Source organism: Camelus dromedarius, chromosome 3 (genome assembly GCF_036321535.1).
Source record: "Camelus dromedarius isolate mCamDro1 chromosome 3, mCamDro1.pat, whole genome shotgun sequence".
NCBI classification, from domain to species: domain Eukaryota; kingdom Metazoa; phylum Chordata; class Mammalia; order Artiodactyla; family Camelidae; genus Camelus; species Camelus dromedarius.
In genome coordinates this window covers 82,575,730-82,597,811 of record NC_087438.1, presented here as the reverse complement: position 1 = coordinate 82,597,811, position 22,082 = coordinate 82,575,730, and the positions used below count along the sequence as shown (strand labels likewise).

Genomic DNA, 22,082 nt, shown 5'->3' with positions numbered 1-22,082 from the left:
CCAATAGATGTGGAATAAAACCCTAAGTACCTGAAGCAGTCAGTGAAAGAGGAAAGTCAAAAAAACATCGCAAGGAAAGGAGAGGAGATTAGGTAGACCTGGGAAAAGAGGGGGAAAGGGATTGTTCTTGGGGAGCTCAGCAGCAGGCAAAAAGGAACAAAGGAGCTTATAGAGGATGGGAGGTTGTCAGAGTGTCAGTGGACTCTCCCAGAGGGTGGCGTGAGGATGGAAGGGTAGGATAAGCCTCAAATCCTGAGTTCTTTGGAATGAGAGTTAAAGGAGGCACTAGGCATCTTGCGGCAAGGGACGTGGAGATGCAGGTGATATCCCAGATGGAGACACCGGGGAGCATAAAACCAGCTGGGAAGGTGGCTTATTATTATTATTATCCAAATAATAATGACAAAACCAGATCACTGGAACCATTGTTGATTCAATGAAGCCCCAGGGAAGTGTTCTTACACGTACTGAAAAAAAAAAAAAAAAACTCATGGGACTTTGAAATTAGATCTTATTCTGCTTAAATTGACAAAAATCTCTGACCTTCACATTATTTCCTTCCAATTCCATCAGTCCTACCAAAACCTGATTGTGGCCCCCATTCAGATTAGGAAGACACATTATTCCTCCCTTACCTTAAAAGACCATGGACAACCTCATACATCCAGATCAGTCTTCAGTGCCACCCAGATGTCTTTAGTTCCAGTGGTGGTAGCAGTGATGTAAGGATGAAGTTCAGATGATGGGGTCAAAACCTTGAGAGGCTAGAATAAGAATTTTATTAGAAAGTGAAGTAAAACAGAACTGTAACTATCAGAGCTCCCTGGCTCACATTCCTAATATAGAAATTTCTTCTCCAATTCCTGATTGAAGTCAGATGGGCTCTTTGCAAACACTATAACCATCTCAGGAGGAAACTGCTCCACATACAGCTTCAAGACTGAGAAACTCCTCCCCTGTCCTGGTGTTCCCCTGTGAAACTGTGACAGTCCCTCTTCCAAGCCAGACCTAAAGAGACACACACACCACCCCTTAGCCTCTGAAGTTACCCTTCACAGGGCTTTCAGTCATGACCCATTGCACATGGTTTCCACATCACCTGCTCCTTCACAGTTCCTTTACCTGAACTCAGGGTAGTCTGTTATGGTCTCATGTGAAATATAGTATCCCGCCTTGGAAAAATAGTCATGCAGATCCTAGGAGCTCAGATACTGATTCTTCTGGAAAAGGCTGGTGAATAACCTTGGTGTTTACGTGAAACCTTGTTTAAAAACCACTAGAGACTTAGATAGAGATGACATATATAGATAGATGGATGGATAGGTAGGTAGGTAGGCAGGAAGGCAGATAGATAGATAAGATAGACAGACAGACAGACAGAAAAATTTAATTAAATAATATATCTAGGAAAGGTTTAGAAAACACTCTTTATTCCTTATGATGTTCATATTGTCAAATGATGTTAGACTGAGTGCTGGTCCCTTCATCCTCCTCAAGACCACTGGCATTCTGTCTGCTCCTATCCCCAGGGTCCTTTCTTCTCCCTGGAAGTGATAAAACAAATGAGGCAGAACAGGAAGAGACAAGAAGCAACATGAGCTCTGCTGGTCAGGGGTACCCTTCACCTTTGTCTTAAAGCTCAGAGCCACACATACCACAGTGAGTCTGCTTCCAGATCAACTACGGCAAAATGAAGGATCTGGAACATTTCCAGATCTCTTGGGAAGTCAGTTCCACATGACTCCCTCTCACACTCCCCTTTCCCTCAGAGGGCTCTGTGCAGTGGCCAAGATGAGATCCCAGCTCAGGCCAGAGGCTCTCAGACCTCAAACCACTTGGCCTGTGAGGTCCCTTGTCCTCTCTTCAGACCTCACCTGGCTCCCTCTGCCAAGAAGAGTTGCTAGCAGTACGCGCTTTTAGAGATGAGGTCAATCACAGAGACCCTGAGAAAACTCCTAGTCAAAACTCTCCACATTCTTGTTTAAGTCAACAGAGACCAATTTCCCAAAAGTGCTGGGTATGCCCCAGGTTGATGCAACTGGAGGGCCCCCAGGTAACCCACATCCCTGCAGCCCCTTCCCATGACATTTCTCATGCTCAGAACACTGCACCAGCCTCAGATCTTACCTCTTCTAAGAGAAGTCCACACCACCTTCCAGGATCGTCAGCCCATGACTCAGTTGCTGTGTGGAAACCAAAACAGAGAAAAGTACTTCTTAGCTAGAGAGAACTTCCTGCAGGAGCTGAAAGTGACGGATAAATTCCCACTTAGAGTCATGACTTTATTAAATGCCTGGACAAGAAGCAAGGGGCCCAGGTATTCCCCCTTTCAGTTATCCCCTGAGGGCATAAAGCCCCCAAGTCTCCCCTGTGGAGGCATGAGCCCAGACTGGAGAGAGCACTGGCTTGGAGAAGGTAACACGCCCTCGGCAGACCCAGCCGCTGCGCACCTCCTGTCCTTCGGAGAATGAAACACACAGCCTGGACATTGGCTCCAGGGTCTCCTCTTGCTGAGGTCTTCCCCTGTGGGCTGCTCCTCCTCATTCGCCTTTTCTTCTTGCTTCTCTTCCTCCTCCTCTTCCTCCTTCTCCTCCTCCACCACCTCCTCCTTGGGGATGATCTCTGATTCCACGCTACCTGTCAGCTGAGCCATGGTGAGATGAAAGACGTAGCAGCTGAAGCCTTCCCGGATGCCATACTGCACGTGCTCCTGGAGGAGCTCCAAGGTGGAGAAGACCCGGCAGCAGGCCATGCACCTGAAGCCAATCTCCATGGTCACCAGCCAGTCAGGGGTCTTGGCCCTGGGTCTCTCCTCGACTGCAGGTGACCCTAGTGGGCTGTCTGACTCTGCCCTTTCCTCATGCTCCTTCTCCTCCCCACTGGGCTCGCTGTCAGACAGGAGGTTTCTGGTGGACACATCAGAGGGGGGGGTACCTACCCACACTCCTTCAGCAAGGTTCACTTCTTCCATCTTCGGCTGCTTTTCCAGGGTCTCCGAGGGTTTCTCTGTCTCCCAGGAGACAGCTACCCCCTTTCTCATTTGTACCTGCATGTAGTATATTTTCATGCCCTGTTCCTCTTTGTTTCTATACAGAGAGGACACACAGGTCTTATAGGATGAAGGGGATGAGACGTGCTCTAAGGGGAGAACAGTCTCCCCATGTTCCTGAACCTGTGCTAGGGGCACTCTAGGCTGGCGACTGTCTCCATGTGATCTCCGGATTCCTGGGAAAGGAAATGAGAGACATAAGAACATGGATGGAGCATGACCGAAGCTGTGACATGCTGAGGCTGTGTCATGGGCTTGCTGGCTATTGTCAGTATAATAGGGAAGCATATCTGGTGAGATTTCATTGATGTGTGGAGGGATACTGAGGTGGTGTCTGTATACAGGGGCATGAAGCATGGTGGTGAGGGCTGAGGTATGTGAGGGATTTTGGGGGTGGGTGCTATAAGAAGAGTGTGAGTTTGAGATATAACTGGTGTGTTATATGTGGGTGGTGGTATAGGAGAGTGGCATGGTGTGCTGAGCATGCACATGAGTTGTATGTGAGGTGTGTGGACCTGAGCTGGATGGTCTTGCTCTTGTGCTGGAGGCCTGTGCTGAAGAACACTGTCCTTTTCTGGAAACAAAGGCAAAGACGAACCCTACATGTTCCTCTGAAGATGCTTGACCAGTCCCTCCACATCAAGCCCAGACTTTTCTGGCCCCTGATCCTTAACTTCCCCACCATGGTTGCCCAGGACTCACACCCTTCCACACTGAGCTCAGATCCCAGTTCTCCTAACAGCTCTGCCTTCCCACCCAGGCCCCTCCACAGAGCACTGATGACCTCTGATGCCCTGGGTCTCCTCTCAGCCTGGCTTGGATCTATGTGCCTCCTGCCCCACAGCCAAGCACTGCTGCCCCAAGGAGCCCCATATCCTTACTGCCATGGGTGAGCTTGCATGGAGAAGAAACACAAGAGAAGTATTCGGAGGATGAGGAGATCTTTCCTACTCCTGGGCCACATCCTTGGGCCACCGCAGGGGATCCAAGCTGAGGGGCATCAACTTGTGACTTGGAGATTCCTGAGGGAGACGTGAAAGGCTCAGAGATACAGTGGGTTTGGCATGTTTGCTCATCATTCATCTGTCCAACAAGTATTTACTGAGTGTCTGACACATGTCAGATGCAGTGAATACACCAGTTTAGAAGTGTGGTCCCCAGTGGATACGCCAGTATTTAATTAAAATCAACAATTATTCTGTTAGTGTCTTGTGAGGAATGCAGACCTGAGTGGCGACTAAATATGTGTAAAATGTGAATTTGATGAGTATTGGCTAAGCTTTTGCTAAGTGTGGGGTCAGTCTGGTGGAAATGTGTGTATCTGTGCCTGTGGAGTTTATGTGCATGGCTTCTGTTCACAACTCAGGCGTTATGGGACATGTAACTTTTCCTGATGGCAGGGTGCGGCTGTACTTATGGTGTGTGCTCATTCATTCATTCAACAGAATTCAGTAAGCAGCTACTCTGCATCAGGCACTACTCCATTATTCTGGGCTCTGGTAATGCTGAACATTCTAAGAGGGGAAGACAGACACTAAAAAGAAATACAGTAAGTATTAAGTAACATGTCAGCTGGTGGCAAGTCTTTAAGGGTTGCCAGATTTAGCAAACAAAAATACAGGACACCCAGTTACAAGTGAATTTCAGATAAACCAAGAATCATTTTTAGTGTAAATATTCCCATGCAGTATTCGGTCATACTTACTTTTCCTGTCAGTATGGCCCATACAATATTTGGGATATACTTATACTGAAAAGTTACTTGTTGTTTATCTGAAATTCAAATTTAAGTGGATGTCCTGTATTTTATCTGGCAACCCTGATAGGGATTGTTGAGTCTGTGTTTTATTGTGGTTTATACAAAGGGGGTCTGGCATTACTGAACAATGTGTTATGGATGGATCTAGAGATCGTCATTCTAAATGAAGTGAACCAGAAAGAGAGAGAAAAATGCCATATGGTATTGCTTATATGTGGAATCTAAAAGAAAGAAAAGAAAAAAGAAGACACCAATAACTTATCTACAAAACAGAAACAGACCCACAGACATAGTAAACAATCTTATGGTTACCCGGAGAAAAGGAGGTGGGAAGGGATAAATTGGCAGTTTGAGATTTGCAAATACTATTATATATACATTAGACAAAAACCAAATTGCTTCTGTATAGCACAGGGAACTATACTCAATATCTTGTAGTAACCTATAATGAAAAAGAATATGAAAGCAAATAGATGTGTGTATATGCATGACTGAAGCAGTATGCTGTGCACCAGAAATTGACATATTGTGACTAACTATACTTTAATAAAATTTTTTTAAATTAAAAATAAACAATGTGTTATAAGTGTGATATGTGTGACATGTGACTGGTTAGTAGAGAGATATTTAGAGATAGCTGGAGGTAGCTGTGTTTGTGTGACTGTTGGGGAGATACACATATTGGGTATGTATATGTGTGTGTGTATATATACATATACATATATATATATATGTGTGTGTGCGTGTGTGTGTGTGTGTATATATAATCTCCAGAGTTTGGTGTGAGGGAAGAGGACTGTGATACAGGTAGGCTGTATGTGGATGTAGTACAAGAGTCATGTGTGTACTTATCTATATGTGCCATGAGTGGTTTAATAAAGAAGTTATGTGTGTAAAAAACAAACTTATGGTTACCAGGTGGAAAGGGATAAATTGGGAGTTTGGGATCTGCAAATACTAACTACTATATATAAAACAGATAAACAAGTTTCTACTGTATAGCACAGGGAGCTAAATTCAATATCTTATGGTAACCCATAATGAAAAAGAATATGAAAATGAATATATGTATGTATATGTATGACTGAGCTATTATGCTGTACACGAGAAATTGATACAACATTGTAAAATGACTATACTTCAATTAAAAAAAGTTAAGTATTGAGATGTGTGATATCTTTGCTGTATCAGAGTTTATATGGGTGCATGAGGAACTATCTCACGGAATATCCGTAACAAGAATTCAGTATACACTCTTATGTGTACTGAGTGTCACCAGGTCTGGGCAAGGTGACAGGAACCTTACCATGGAGACTCTACATGTGATGAGCATTCACTCTCATTCTCCCCACTGCTCCCTCTACCACAGACACACACACACACACACACACACACACACGCACACACACACACACGCACACAGATGAAAGTATTCTGAAGTGTGGGGGCAATCATTGCCTTCCCCATCCTGTCCCAGTTGCTGCCTGAAAAACCTGCCTACTATCTAGACATCTATTTCCAGGGCCTGTCCTCCAGTCTTCAGGGCCCTGGGACTGGTGGGAGCTTCTGGGCTCTAATTTGGGGCAGAGACCTCCAGCTAGAACCCTGGCGTGGGCTCCATTCTGCCCCTCTTCCTCCATGGGACCACCTCCTTTCCCAGGAAAAGCTACTCTCCTACATTGAATGCAGGCAGGCAGGCACCCTGTGGCCCGGGGCTCTCAGACCTCCCCCATCCATCTGGCCTTAGTCTCTGGAAGGCCCTTCCCTTCCCCTGGTTTCCTCTGGAAAATTCTTCTTGTTGAAGGAATAGACCTCCATGCTTTCAATAAGACGTCATCCCTAGGGAAACAGTCTCCTTTCGAACAGGCATTTCACTTCTCAAGATATTTTTCAACAGGGTTTTCAACTCATTGGGCTTCTCTTTTCTCTTTGGTAAAAGGGACCAAGCAACTCACAGATCTCTCTCGGCATCCTTCACACCCCCTACCTCATGACCCCATGGAAAGATCCAAAAAAGAGAATAAGAGAGAACTCGGGGCCGGAGAAAAGCCGCTCCTCTGAGTCAGCGCGTGCGGGTCTGACCTGGCTCCAGCGTGGGCAGCCCTGCAGAGAGTCCTCAAGCCAGCAGGGCTGACTTCCCACCTGCTGGAGGCAGCTGGCCTTCCTGTGCCATCTCACACCACGGGGACTCTCGGGATGGAGATGGCAGCAGCAGCTGAGGAAAAGTCTTTCACTCCCTACTTCACAGGTGACACACTCTCAGCCCCACCTCCCCAGAGAAAGCTCAGGTTGGCAGAAACCCACGTGCCCCCGACAAGCCCCACACATACCGCCTCCCTTCTGGGCAGTCTCCTGGGACTCTTCATTTTCCAGATGTTTCCTCTTCTGTCGCTGTTTCATAGCACCAACGAGAAAAGTCCCTAAGAAGATGCCTCACGTCCAGCTCCTCCTCTTCCCCACAAGATGGCCCTTCGTGGTTCTCAGGAGATCCGTCGGAATGATTTGATACCAATAAAAATAGTCCAGTCTCCTAGATGGCTGAAGACTCCGACCACTTAGTGAACCAGCAGGACCGCTCAGTGCTCACTACAGTGCAGGGCTGTTAAGGTTCAAAGGTCGCCAGGCCCACAGCAGGATTCTCTGACCTCAGTGATGACGTCAGAGCATTCTTGCGCTAGGTCCGACACAGTCTTTGCAACTGTGAAGATCCCATTTTCAAGAGAAATTCCTTCTTTCCCGCAGAACCTCTCCTGTGAATTCAACTCTCATGTCTTTCAAATGTGGCAGGGTATTTTGAGATGGTAATCTGTCCCTGTTTACTTTTTTCTCTTTTCTCCCTTCATTTCACTCTTTCTTCTACATTGAGGTGGGTAGCAGACCCTGTTCATTGGCCAGTGAAAGGACACAGCAGGGTGTAGCAGCAATAGCATGCTGATAATCTTAGCTTTTCTTTCTAAACTCCCATACTCCAAGGAAAAGAGAGGATATTTGAGCAGAAACATAACAGAAGCAGGTTTTTGCAAATAGGTACTGTTTTGTTTTCCCATTCCAGTGTCGAGACGTACTGATTAAGTCAGAGAGATCCTGGAGAAGGAGCCTCTGAATTGTGGCTGGAGGGGTAGACATGGCAAAAACTCTAAAAGGAGATGGCTGTGTGGTGCACACCAGCAGAATCATGGCAACCCACCCCACGTGTGGTACAGGTGCCACCAAACCGAAGGAGGCATGGCACCCGAGCTGATGGGCATCTCCACTACTACTGTGGGCTCCAATGGACACTGACAATGCTCTCACCTCCACCCTCAAAACCCTGGCCCGGTATGACTTCCAAATAGGGATGGGTGGAAATCCAAACAGGACACCAGCAGGATCAGGCTTAAAATACAAATTAAGTGAAGTTATAAAAACATTTTTCATACTATTCCTTGCACATCTTTGCTGTGGGGCTGTAATTTAGACCAGTTATAAGTGGCAACCCATCTGGATCCTCTTAATTCCACTCTAGAATTAGAGATACCTCATTTTGAGGCGGTGGCCATCATCCACTGGGAGTCCTGGGAAGAAGTGGATTCCCAGAAGTCACTGCTTGCATGAGCAATACCCAGAGGATGAAGGTTGGTCCAGATTTGCAAAAGCACTGCAGAATGTCTTCAAGTCTCAGGCAGCGGGAGAGTGAAGGTAGGGCAGCCTTGTGATGGTTCACTGATGAAATCAGTCTACCTGTTTGCTGGAGAATCCCTAGAAAAGGAGGGGCAAGGAGGATTTTTTAAAAAAAATTTGCAGTAGAAATGTCCAAACATACCCAAAGTAAGGAGAATTCTATAATGAGGATGCAGCACCATTTACCCATCACCCAATTTCAATAATTGTCAATGTTCTGCCATTCTTATTCTGTTCCATACACACACACACACACACACACACACACACACTCATGCAGCATGCACTTTTAGCTTTTTGTTCATATATTTTAGTGTAGGAGGTTTAGAAGGGTGGGTGGGGGAAGTGCTGCGTTTTAAAGCAAATCTCAGACATTATGTCATTTCTCCTCAAATACAATAGTATTTATCTCCAATAGGTAAGAATCTGTTTCTAACATAACAACAATAGCATTATCTTACCCAAGAAATTTAACCATCATCTCTTCATACCACTTAATAACCAAGCCACGCTCATTTTCCTCCAACTGTGTTAAAAAGTCGTTTTTATACCTGGTTCATTGGAATTGAGATCTAAACAAGGTCCACATGCTGCCATGTGGCATGTCAATGTGTCTTTTATTCTACAACAGTTCTCTCTCCCTTTTTTGGCACTGCTTTGCTGAAGAAACTAAATAATTTATCCTGTAAGATTTTCCACATTTTGGAGTCCATTTAAGATGTTCCCTATTATCTGTATTTCCTTGTAAACAGGTAGTTAGATGTAGAGAATTAATTAGATTTAGATTCAATTTCATGTAACTACAAGATCATTTCATAAGTGATGCTGTGCACCTCCCTACTGTATCACAACAGGAAGTAAGAAAATGTTGTCCTGTTTTTCAAGAAGTTGAGATTGATCAGCGAGTTCAGGCACTGTCAGCTTGATTTCTCCACCATAATGCTCCTTCCTCATCAACCTTTCGACAAAGAGCATTGACAACCACTGATGATCATCATCTCCTTAGGAGCTGAACTTTCATCAGCAGTTCTAATTCTATCATTTCTAGGAGGGTGACTCTTTGGGCATTTTTGTTAGACCTTGAATTTCTGAAAGAAATGACCCTCTGCTCAGAAAAGGAAAGATGATTCCAATGGTACCAACTCAGGGTCTCCAAGCTAGGGCCGATGGGGTTTATCACGGCAAGCCCACGCGAGGTTCAGGCATACATTAGTTCATCCCTTCATTTCTTCATTCATTCTTCCTTCTATTAATAGTTACTGAGTCCCTACTATGTGCCAGGCTCTAGATCCTGTAGTCAAACATTTATAAACAAAACAGATAAAAAGATTTTTCTCTCAAGGAGTTTAATTCTGGAGGAGAAGATAGACAATTTTGTAAAACGTGTAGTAGTTTAAATATTTACAAGTATCATGAAGAAAAATAAAACAAGAAACTAAACTTGGGACTGTAAGAAATAGGGACATTTCTATGTCGAATAGATTTCTATGTTGAATAGGGGTTCTATGTTCACTAAAAGGGCCCCATTTCAGTACCTGAGGCCAGTAAGGAAGCTTAGATCCACTGTCAAGTTATATTTTTCAGGCAAAAGAAGAGACTGGAGTTCTGGTCCAGGGGTTGCTTGGCCTATTTGAATACCACCAAGAGTCATAATGAGGGACCCAATTACATACACAGGGCTTTGTAGGCTACTGTCAAGACTTTGGCTTTTATGCTGAGTGACCTGGGAAGCTTGGAGAATTTTAAAGGAGAAATGACACTGAAAAAGATCACTCTAATTGCTCTGTTAAGAATAGACTATTGGGAGGCAAGGGAAGAATCAGAGAACAGTGGGCCTGTTAGGTAGTTAGGTAAGTGGGGGCATTGGGCAGATAAATTGGAGGAGAAGGGGGATGGTCCAGAAGATGGCTTTATGTCCACCTCCAGCAATAAAGGGGCTTTACTTCTTCTTAAATGAGAGCCAGTAAGAAACCAGTCAGAACTCAACAACTACAACTGCGCAGTAGAGAGAAGAACCAAACCAGACATGACCCAGTGCTCATTGTGATATAATTAGCACTGTAGTTTAGGCCCCCGCCATGGGTTTTTCTGTGTACATCATGGGTAGGAACATGCACAAAACAGGATGAGCATGAGCACTCCAAGGGGAAAGAGTGGTCAATCAAAAGACCACCTCTAACCGAGGGTGTAAGAGAAGGGGCAAACAAAGAATATTGCTATCTGCCCTTGGACCGACCCGCCTCCCGTTGTTGGACATATACTTTCCCCTTGCTAATAAAACCTTTAAAATCTTTTGGTGCACAATGCACTGTCTCCTGTGTATATTCCTGTCTTTCAGATAAGCCAAGAACTGGAGTCTTCTCCCTTCCCCTTCTGGGGTAACAGGCCATTGCAATAAACCAGGAAAGATGATTCATAAAGGAAAAATAGTTAAACTAGATTTCATCAAAACTAAAATCATTTGTGACATGAAAGATTTTTTAAGGGTATAAGAAGTCAAGCTACAGACTGTAAGAAAATATTTACAAACTACATATCCAACAAAGAAGTAATATCTATAATATATAAAGAACTCTCAAATTCAACAGTGAAAAATAAAACAATTCAATTAGAAAATGGACAAAAGACATGAAGAGATGTTTCACTGAAGAGGATATACAAATGGCAAATAAGTACACAAAATGATGTTTAATATCACTAGCCATTAGGAGAATGAAAATGAAAACCATATTGAGATATGACTACATGTCTATCAGAATAACTATGGGACACAGGGAAACAATTAGCTTGTTTCTCCAACTAGATTCTTCTTAGCAGCTGCAAAGTCTCCACTGAAGGTACAGAGAATAAAACCTCTTGCTATCCATAGAAGAGCAAATAAGTTAACAATGTAGAAAATACTTTATAAACCCTACCAGCTGCACAAATGTGAGGTGCAGCAGTTACCCTCAGGGGCTATAACCCTGAATACTTTTAAATGGGAATGGACCTTGAACTAAGATCCAACCTAAGATTCTACAGTCGTCCCTCAGTGTCCAAAGGGGATTGGTTCCAGCAGCCCCTGCAGACACCAAAATCCAAGGATGCTCAACTCCCTTATGTCAAATGGTGTGGTATAGTCAGCCTCTGTATCCACAGGTTTCGCATCTGCAGATTCAATCAACTACAGATAGAAATTATGATTCACATTTACTTGAATCCATAGATGTGTATTTACTGAAAAAAAATCCATGCACAGTTTAAACCCATATAGTTCAAGGGTCAACTGTAGTATCAGTTCCAACGTGGAGTGAACAGGGATTCCCCATATCACCAAGCAGTTATCAGACCCCACCTGGGTGTGCTACAATGCAACTCAATTCTGACACTATCTACCCAAAGATAGTATCAGTTTCCACAGGTTAAGGGCTCAGTTCTACAGGACTGCCCCCATTCCCCACCACACACACACAGACACACATTCAGGTGCCAATAGCAAATCCAGGTTGCCACTCATGCTTCTGTAGATTGGAGGTTCCATCAACTCCTGCTTTGGGTTTGATTGATTTGTTCACACAAAGCAGGCTCAGGGAACTCAGAGAAACATTTTACTTACTAGATTATCAGTCTATTATGAATATTATACACATACACACACACACACACACACACACACACACACACACACACAACTCAGGAACAGCTGAGTGGAAGGATGCATATGGCAAGGCACAGAAAAAGGGTCCAGAGATTCCATGCTCTCTGAGCATGCCACTCTCCCTGCATCTCCATATGTTCACTTTAGAAGCAATCCAAACGTCCTCCTTTTGGGTTTTTATGGAGGCTTCTTTACATAAGCAGGATTGATTAAATCATCTGTCACTGGTGAATGATTCAACCTCTATCCCCTCTAATCTCCCCAGAGCCCTAGAGGTGGGACTCATAGTTCCAATCCTCTAATCACTTGGTTGGCTCCACTAGCAATCAGCCCCCATTCTGAGGTGCTTTCCAAAAGTCACCTCATTAACGTAACAAAAGACACATTTATTGCTCTCAGCACGTAGGAAATTCCAAGGGTTTCAGGAGCTCTGTGCCAGAAACACAAAGAGTAAATATCAATTTCTTATGAGATCACACAATCATCTTCAATTTCTACATCCCTGCCTTCAAAAGGCTGCCCAGTCTATATTTCAGTAGGAATGATAGGAAACTTAATTCCAAATATAGGAAACTTAATTTCCCTCAAAGCAGCTTTGGCATTTATCTATAGAAAACTTACATTTTAAATCAAGAAAAAGAAGGATCTTTTATATTGCTAGGGCTTTCCTTATTCACCTCAGTTATACTCTTTGGAGATCACATCACTCATGAATAAGGTTGATCATTTTATTATAACAAATAATCCCCCCAAATTTCAGTGGCTTAAAACAACAAAGGTTCACTTCCCGCTCCTTGTACATGCCCATCATGGGCTAGAGAGGAGTTCTGCTCCTCATTGTCCTTATTCCCGGGCTCAGCGTGACAAAGCCATCACTATCAGTCATCACTGTAGAGAGGAAGAATTCTGGAGTCTCACATGCCATTAAATGTCCTAGCTCCAAAGTAACACACATCACTTCCACCCAGAATCATTGACCACAATCTTATCACGTGTCTCCCAATTTTCTAGACACCTTAGGCAAAAATAATTGTGAACAGTATTACTAGGGAAGGGAAGGTATAGCTCAGTGGTAGAGTGTGTGCTTAGCATGCTCAAGGTCCTGAGTTCAATCCCCAGTACCTCCATTTAAATAAACAGATAGACAAATAAATAAATAAACCTAATTACCTCCCCCCTCCCCCCTGCAAAAAAGAATTTTAAAAAAAGAAATTAAAAAAAAGTAACAGTACTATTGAATAGAAGAGAGACCATATTTAAAAATTCTAATTCCTCCCCATTAAATATGAGACTTGACAAATCCATCAAGCTATGCATGCACCAAACGAGGGCTAGAACTCACATCTCTTAGGTCATGAATCACAACCTTTTTCCACCACGCTGTGCAGGGACTTTTATACTAGAACGGTGTAGTTGGGATTATATTGCATCTACTTGTTTTTTTGTTTTGTTTCTTTTCTAAAAATAGATTCAGGAGGGAGGGTTTGGAAGTTCCTAAATCACTTGCCTTAACTGAAAAGCGGCTGGAAAATAATCTCACTGCCTTTAGAAATCTCTGACCTCATAAAGATTAGAGTCTGGGAGGCTTTTGTATTCTGAATATAGGGAATACAAAGGAAACAATCTTCCTGAGACTTGAAGAAACAGGCAGAAAAGCTCTTAACTCCCACTTTGCTATTTTGATGATCTTGTTGACACGCCAGGTCTTTGAGCAATAGTGGTGGCAAGAGTTAGATTTTAGCCCAAAGTGTATGTAATAGTGTGGCAACCCCTGCAGAACCACATACCATGGTAAATGCTTTAGCTCAATCCTATGTGCTCCTAGGTCTATGCAAAGTAACAAATGGTTCTGAAACATTTATTCCAAATAGCTTTGTTCTTATTACTTTAAAAATAACTTGGCTGCCAAATATTTGCTCCATGATGAAAAAGAACGGGTATATGGGAGGAGGATTTATGCACTGAGACACGCTGCTTATTTTGCTCCTGCAGATAAAATGCACATCTAATGAATCAGAGGCCATCTTCTTCTCTTCCCCAAGTTGTAGACAAATGCGCATGTCATTCCCTCCCACTTCAATTCATCCTGGTCACAGTTATTTTCTTTAAGAATAGTCATATTATTGTGCTCTACACTGGAATTTGACACAACATTGTAAAATGATTATAAATCAATAAAGAATGTTAAAGGTGAAAAAAAAAGAATAGTCATATTTATTTTCTTTATGAATATTATTCCCCTGTTGAAATCTTAATTGGCTTTCCAATATGAGAACAATAAAATCTAAAATATTCAACCAAATATGCAATGCCCCACAGGGTTGAAGCCCCTACTGAATTTTCCAGACTAAAGCCTAACACTCGCCTTCTGGCCTCCACTCAACTAGGCCAAACTTCCCTCCCTCAATCAGAGTACAGGCCTTTACTCAAGTCCTTTATTTCAAAAGCACACATTTTCAAAGCACAATTTGTTTTTAAGTTCAATTAAAATCCCACTTTCTATAAGAAGCCCTTCCAGATAACCCAATTAGAATGGATCACACATTTTCACAGCATGTTAGTTGTACCTCTGTGATAACTCTTTCCATAGTCTTTCTTTTTTTTTTTTTTTTTAACAGAGGTACTGGGGAATGAACCAAGAACCTGGTGCATGCTAAGCATGCACTCTACCATTGAGCTATATCCTTCCCCCTGGCACAGTGATTTCTTTTTTCTTTTTAATGAAGGTACTAGAGATTGAACACAGGACCTCACATATGCTAGCCTGTTCCTGCCACTTAGCTATACCCATCCTCCCTTCTTTCCATACTCTCCATTTGGTCAGTCTATTAATGATGTGTCTGATGTCCCCACAACATAGGGCATGAACCCTTGTAGAATAGAGGCCAAGATTCCTTATCTCTGAATTTTCCACAGCTCTTTCCACTGAGTATGAGCTCCCCTACTTGTTTCTTCGACCCCAACAAAGGCTTAAATAAATTGCCAAACTGTATTTTCTCTCTCCCAAGGCCAGTGTCCTCACCAGTGGCCTCTTTTATTTTCCCCCATAGCAGCACAGAAGAGCCATCTCTGCATTTATGCTGCCCTGTCACCGTGTTCATGTATCTGAACAAAAGTGAGAGCCCTGTTCACCCCATGTCCTGCGTAATCCACTCAACTCCCTTCATCTCCACCTAAAACTATTCTTTGCACTGCCTATACTTTAACCATACAATCAGTTCTTCGAATATTTACTGTTTAAAAATTTTGATCAAAATGCAAATAACCTCATGAGCACTGGTGCCTTAACTTAAACCATGTTGAGCCACTGTTTTAGCAAGGACTAGTGGAAAACAGGCTGAGAATTGGGCCATTTTTGAATGGGGCAGAAAACAAAGAGATAGGGCAAAGAAGGGATGCTATGTGGTAGGAAGGTAGCACATGGATTACACATTTGAGGGGTTGGTGAAAAAGTACCAAAAGTAAATATTCAACTTCCTCATAAATTTGCAACAGATGAAATCTTCCTGAGATGGTGCCCCTGTGTGAAGCAATGTATTATAAACAGAAGACATATTTATCTATCACAAATTAATAATGTTAGTAAACTGAGTTGAGACTCAGAGAGTTCAAATAACTACAGAATATTCAAAGTTCATTTATAAAAGAGTCCGGAGATTGGGGTAAAACCTACAATTGTAAAGGACACCTTTCCATCAGGGCTTTAGCTGCTATGGATGATTTGTAAGCAAGGGATTCAACCTTACAAAGCAGGATCAGATGATTCTTGGTGCCTAGGAAAACCTCTGACCCAAAAGATTAATCTGAACTGAGTCATATCTTCCTCTAAACCCACTTGGTAGGGTTTTGAAAATCTCCTCCATGAACCTAATATCCTTGACATCAATTCATGAGAGTAAATGAGATTAACAGGATCTGAGCATGATCTCAGTGTCTCTTCTAAGGGGTGGGGAGTATGTCCATAAGGAGAAAGGGAATATGAGGTGTTAGCAAATCCCATGTTTAAAATGCCTCTTGGTCTATAAATCATGTTTCCCAGCTGTTTATAACTCTGAAAAGGATTAGAGGGAAACCTACTCCCAGGTGTGACAACTGGGGTCACTGCCCACTAGATGTTGCTATGAGCCCACAGAGTTTGCCCTGAGGAAAGCAATAAAATGGTCAAACCCCCAACCTTTTTTTTTTTGCTAAGATATTTACTGTTGACACTGCAAGTGTTCTGTTCTAGGCTATGAGTAAAAACCTTCTGTCAACCACTTTTAGTTCTTAAATGGATAAAAAGTATTTGAGATTCAAAACAGTTCATGATTCCTACCTGACACAGAGCTGGGAGCAGTGCAGCTAGCAAGTGGGTAATTTTAAAGGCTATTTTTTAAGTGTGAAGCCCTCTGACTGGTTCTCTGTCTCTTGGGTGTCCCAAAATTTCCATCTCACTGAAATTTGGAAAAGAATTCAGATCCTGTCTTTCCCCAGAGAGAGAAGCCAGCCATAAGTTTTTTAAACCTAGAGTTTGTATATGCAACCAAGTTAGACTCTCTTACTGATGGAGCCTGACAATAACTGACACCTGATAAAAATCATTGTCAAATAACCTAACTGCATGAAATGGGGTGCTAAGTTGAGGGTCACAAACTAAACAGTTACAGCAAAAGTCTCCAGATGCCCATAGTTTAAGACAAGAATATGAGTACATAGGAAAGGCAAAATTTAAAAATGGCAGACCAAATTAGCATGGATCAAGTAACTGCTCTGCCACTGTGGATTTGTCCCATTCCCTGTCATCCATCCATCCATCCATCTATCCTCCAAAAGTATATCCCCATGCTGGTGACAAATGTAGAGGCAAAGCCTGGAAGGAGAGTCCAGAAGGTGCTGAGATGCTCAGGGTGGGGAAGGGTTTTGATGCTTGTGAAAGCTAATCCCTGGTACCTTTGAATTTCCTCGCAGGGGCTCCACCAAGTACTTACTTGGTCCATGTTCCAAGACCTTCAGAGACTGGGAATCCATCACTTTCTAAAAAAAAACAAAACAAAAATTCTTCCTTGGAAAGACAAATCTACTTCCCCAGAGCCTGTAGCTTCCAGTTGCATCTTTTAGGATCACACAGCAAAAAATTGACACTCCTCTCCCATAAGACAATTCTTCTAATATTTAAACATTGTTATCCTGGCCCTTCAAGTCTTTTTCTTCAGCTACACAGCCCTATTCCCTGAAACATTCAGATTTCATTTCCCTGCAGTGATCCAAACTTTCTCCTGAATATGTCCTAGTTGTTTTATGTTTGTCTTCATGTACATTCCCAGAATTGAACACAGTATTCCAACTAAGGTCTGACCAAGTCAGAGTGGGGTGGAGTTGTTACCTCCTCCATCATAGGCACTTCTCTTAAGATAGGCTTTTTGGTAGCCACATGAAAGTGCTGACTCCTGCTGAGCTGATACAGCCACTGAAAGCCAGCCAAGTCAAAATTCAAAACCATTATTTCTTAGCAAGTAATGTAGCTGTATAGGTTATCCAGACCTCTTCTATCCCCGACTCGAAGACCATCCATAAGCTTCACACAGCAAACATAAAAGCACGAGAAATGGGTAAAGTTTTCTGTTTTGTACATTCCTTTTAAGAAGCTGAAAATTATCTGATTTGCCCAAGGTTCCTCAAAATACCCCAGGTCAAAAATTGTCACCTCAAAATGTTATGCAACTTGGTGAGCTAATTTTGTAAATCATTAAATCCCATGAAGGGATACCTAATAAGTTAAACTACTATGAAGCCACTATGGAAAACAGTATGGAGATTCCTCAAAAGACTAGGAATAGACTTACCATATGACCCAGGAATCCTGCTTCTGGGCATATATCCAGAAGGAATCCTATTTCAAAATGACACCTGCACCCCAATGTTCATAGCAGCACTACTGACAATAGCCAAGACATGGAGGCAACCTAAATGTCCATTGACAGATGATCGGGTAAAGAAGATGTGGGGTACACACACACACACACACACACACACACACAGAGGAATATTACTCAGCCATAAAGAAGAAATGAAATAATGCCATTTGCAGCAACATGGATGGATGGACCTGGCGATTATCATACTGACTGAAGTAAATCAGACAGAGAAAGAGAAATATATGATTTATTACTTGTATATGGAATCTTATAAAATGACACAAGTGAATTTATTTACAAAACAGAAAGAGACTCACAACATAGAGAACAAACTTATAAAGAGGAAAGGGGGAAGGTATAAATTAAGAGTTAGGATTAGCATATACAAACTACTATATATAAAATAGATAAACAACAAAGTCCTACTGTATATAGCACAGGGGACTATACTCAATAGCTTGCAATAACCTATAATGAGAACGAATATGAAAAAGAATATATATGTGTGTGTGTGTATAACTGAATCACTATGCTGTACACCAGACACTAGCACAACATTGTAAATCTATTACATTTCAATTAAAAAACAATTTTTTAAGTTAAACCATTAAATGTATCTAGCCTGATTAATAATAAAAATAGTAGGGGAAAGAGTATAGATCTGTTACTAGAATCACCTGAGTCTGGATCTCAGCCACATTAATAAAGAGCTGCTGACTCAGGGCACCTTATTCTGAGCCTTGCTTTCCTCCCTAGAAATGGGGGTAATACCACCATCTTGCCATGTTCTTATATAAAGTGCTAACACGATGCTTGGTCTATGGTGGACACACAGCGCACGGTCCGTTTCCCCTCACTGCACAGATCATTTCAGCTTTCACCCCATTTCCCTTAATAGATTCATAGCTCTTAGAGAAAGGGCCTGAGACTCGCTTGCCTTCACAACACTCAATACCCTCCACACCCGGCATGAGTAGACACACATTCTTCTTGAATATAAATATGAGCATTTGGCTTCAAATTCAGTTATGTATCATACAGAAAAATTACATTTCTGTTCTGGCCTCTCAGTTTCAAAGGGCTATTTTTAAATTCCCAGAGAGTAGCTAAGATTACCTATTATTAAAAAAATAGACTTTCCTCAAGTCTCAGGCCATCATGTTCAAATGATGTTCTAGGCCTCATTCATTCACAAAAACAGGTTTTCAGTGACATTTCTAATATTTTTTAATGTTGACTGAATTTTAAGCTCCATTTCTCTCCTAAAGTAATGGCATTTCAAGACACAGCTAAAAGAGGAGGGGCAGGCAGAGGGTCTAATGGGGAAAGCCAACATCTGATAATCCAATTTCTGACCTGTGGTTCAGCCAGCTCAAGGAAAATTTTGTTGATCTCCAGTGTCTTCCCTGAGCAATAAAATTAAGAGAGTTCACTCCCACATGGCCTCAACCAGGCTGAGGTAATTGTTACTGTTATGGCTTTAGCGATTTGAGTGGGAGAAGATGAGAATTCTGAAAGAGATTTATTTACTGCAAAGCATCCCAAATATCTCATTAATCTGCTTTTCATTTAGCAAACTTTTTCTTCATTTAAAGTGCCATGCTCTGCTCTGCGGTTTATGACAAAGCAAAAATGTCTCTGGGAGGCAAAGCAGCAAAATGGAAAGAACAAGGGCTCTGGAATGAGTTAGATCTGAGTTTCATTTCCAAGTGTGCTACTTGTTCTGTGACTGTGGGCGGTTTTCCTTAGGCTGTTAGAACCCCAGCTTCCTCATCTGTAGAGAAGATGATCGGCCTGAGATCAGTCCTAGGACCTTGGGCGCTACATTTGTTTCCACTCTAAGGCTCAGCAGTCATCTGCAAAATGAAGATCATAATAATACCAACTTCATGCACTCTGTAATGAGGATTTAAATGAGCAAATGTATGTAAACTGATTAGAACAGAGTCTGACACAGAGTAAGCACTACGTGTTTGTTATCATCATCACCAACATCATCATTAAGGATTAAGTGACACTTAAAGGGTGCTTTCCACAGTGACTTGCATCTGGCATATAGTGTTAGGACAGGTAAATAGCTAGATATGAGCAGAGAAAGGGGCAGGGGGCATGGCATAGGCCAAATGGCAGGAAATCATACATCTTGCAAATAATAGGGGTCCTTGGGCAGACAAAGAAAAGCAGGAACCTCCTGACTGGCAGGAAACCACACATTTTGGGGTGACAAGGATCTGAGAGGCACACAAAGAAAGATGGGAATAGGTGGGAATTTCTGGTGTCCAAATGTAACCTTTTGCTCATTATGCCCTCATTACAATAGAATTAGCCTTGCAGATTAGACATACTCATCACGCACTGATGCCATGACTCTTCCAATCAAGTCTAAATAAAGACAAAATCCCTTTCCCCCCAGCAAGGTGGAGCTGGGATGAAAATCAGGAAATACAATCCAAAACCCCTCCCTCCTCAATAAATAATCTGCCCATTCATTTTTACACCCCATGTATCCAACTTGCCAAAGAAACTCAGTGCAGCTACTCACCAGAGTCTGCTTGTTCTCCTCTTGAGAAAGTACTGTCACTTAATAAATCTTCCCTTTGCTTTCTTGACCTCCATATCTTGTCTCTGAATTCTTTCTGCAATAACATAAGAACCTACTCTCTGGTAACAATAGGAATTGGTCAATAAATGCACAGGAAAACATCTTCCCTCACTATTCGAAACTTTGCTGTAGGGTCTGAAGAAACTCCTTGGGTGGGAGGAGATTTTCGAAATTATATATTCAGAACTTGAGAGAAGGAGGGGTCATGGAGATCAAGCCTATTTACAAAGAAACTGATGGAGGCAGAGGGGGAGAGCTGGGATGGGAGGGAGAGAAGGGAGCCTCCCTGATCTGATGGGACAGTTGATAGAAAAGAAAGTTCCAGGTCTCCTGATACTTAGATTACTGCATTCTTTTCGCCATTGCATGCAGCCTTTTAAGTGTTGTCTTGGTTGAGAAATATCTTCCTATAAACAACGTTCGAATTGTCAAGTGACAGCTGATTTTCTTTAAGCCTTTAATACAGTGATAATAAAGAAAAGATGAGGACTCAGGACTCACGAAGATGCTGGGAACATAAAGGGAGAGGATGGCTCCCTGACAATATTCCTAGGGGTCCTGGTTCAGAGCAGGACCTCACCCAGGACAGTAAAACAGGGACAGGACACCCAGATACTGGCTACCCACAAACCTAGGTCCAGCAAGCTCTGCCTCCCTTGGTTAATTTTAAATGCTGATTTTATATCCCAGTTTAGATTTGTTTTGTTTTGTAGGGACAGCATCACTGAGTTCCTGTTCCTTATTCCTTAGCCCTAGGAATGAGAGCCCTTTCCAGCTGATTTGGCATCACTCACCACCAGAGGGAGGTAGAATGTTCCTCTTCTGATTGGAAACATTAACTTTCCTTCAATGCGTCTCCTTCATTTCTTTCCCTTCAGTCAGGGAGACAGAGCTGACCTAAGGCATTTGCTTTTCAAAGCAGTTTTCACTTCAATAGCTGAGAAAAAAAATTCAATTAACCAAAGAAACAGAAGCCAAGAATACAAGATAGACAGAACAGAAAATAGAAAGGAATAAATATCAGCCCTAGGTTAAACACAAATATTGATATTTGGGGCCCCCTAAGCTTGAGTCTAGGTTCTATTTTATGATGAGATTCTGGGCCCCCCTGGCAACTAATAAATATTTTCAAGGGGAGGACAAGGTGATGGTCTTTTTTTTTTATTGAAGTATAGTCAGTTTACAATGTTGTATCAATTTCTAGTGTGAAGCATAATAGTTCAGTCATACATATACATACATATATTTGCTTTCATATTCTTTTTTATTATATGTTACTGTAAGATATTGAATATAGTCCCCTGTGCTATACAGTATAAACTTGCTGTTCCTCTATTTTACATATGCTAGTTAGTATCTGCAAATCTCGCACTCCAAATTTATCTCTTCCAACCCCCTTTCCTCCCTGATGGTCTTAATATAGTTGTTAATGTTCCCCAGCTTTGTCCATGGCCTACCTACCCTCATGGACTCAGTGCTAA

At 42.3% G+C, this 22,082-nt stretch overlaps 1 protein-coding gene across 1 annotated transcript; it reads right to left on the bottom strand.

Annotated features, from left to right (window-relative positions):
- Window positions 1-557: 557 nt before the first annotated feature.
- FAM170A (family with sequence similarity 170 member A) lies at window positions 558-21,517 on the bottom strand. Its single transcript, XM_064483411.1, has 8 exons — window positions 21,396-21,517; window positions 20,542-20,635; window positions 17,073-17,118; window positions 7,139-8,546; window positions 3,931-4,071; window positions 2,451-3,225; window positions 2,128-2,183; window positions 558-1,544 (listed from the first exon to the last, which is right to left on the bottom strand). The coding sequence occupies exons 4-7, from the start codon at window positions 7,206-7,208 to the stop codon at window positions 2,177-2,179; spliced, it is 993 nt and encodes a 330-aa protein (XP_064339481.1). The 5' UTR covers window positions 7,209-8,546; window positions 17,073-17,118; window positions 20,542-20,635; window positions 21,396-21,517; the 3' UTR covers window positions 558-1,544; window positions 2,128-2,176.
- Window positions 21,518-22,082: the final 565 nt, after the last annotated feature.

Coding starts and splice junctions, on each gene's coding strand:
- FAM170A (XM_064483411.1), bottom strand. CDS start 7,208: ATGAAACAGCGACAGAAGAGGAAACATCTGGAAAATGAAGAGTCCCAG. Junction 4,072..7,138: donor GACTGCCCAGAAGGGAGGCG/GTATGTGTGGGG, acceptor CGTCTCCCTCAG/GAATCTCCAAGTCACAAGTT. Junction 3,226..3,930: donor ATGCAAGCTCACCCATGGCA/GTAAGGATATGG, acceptor TTCCTTTCCCAG/GAATCCGGAGATCACATGGA.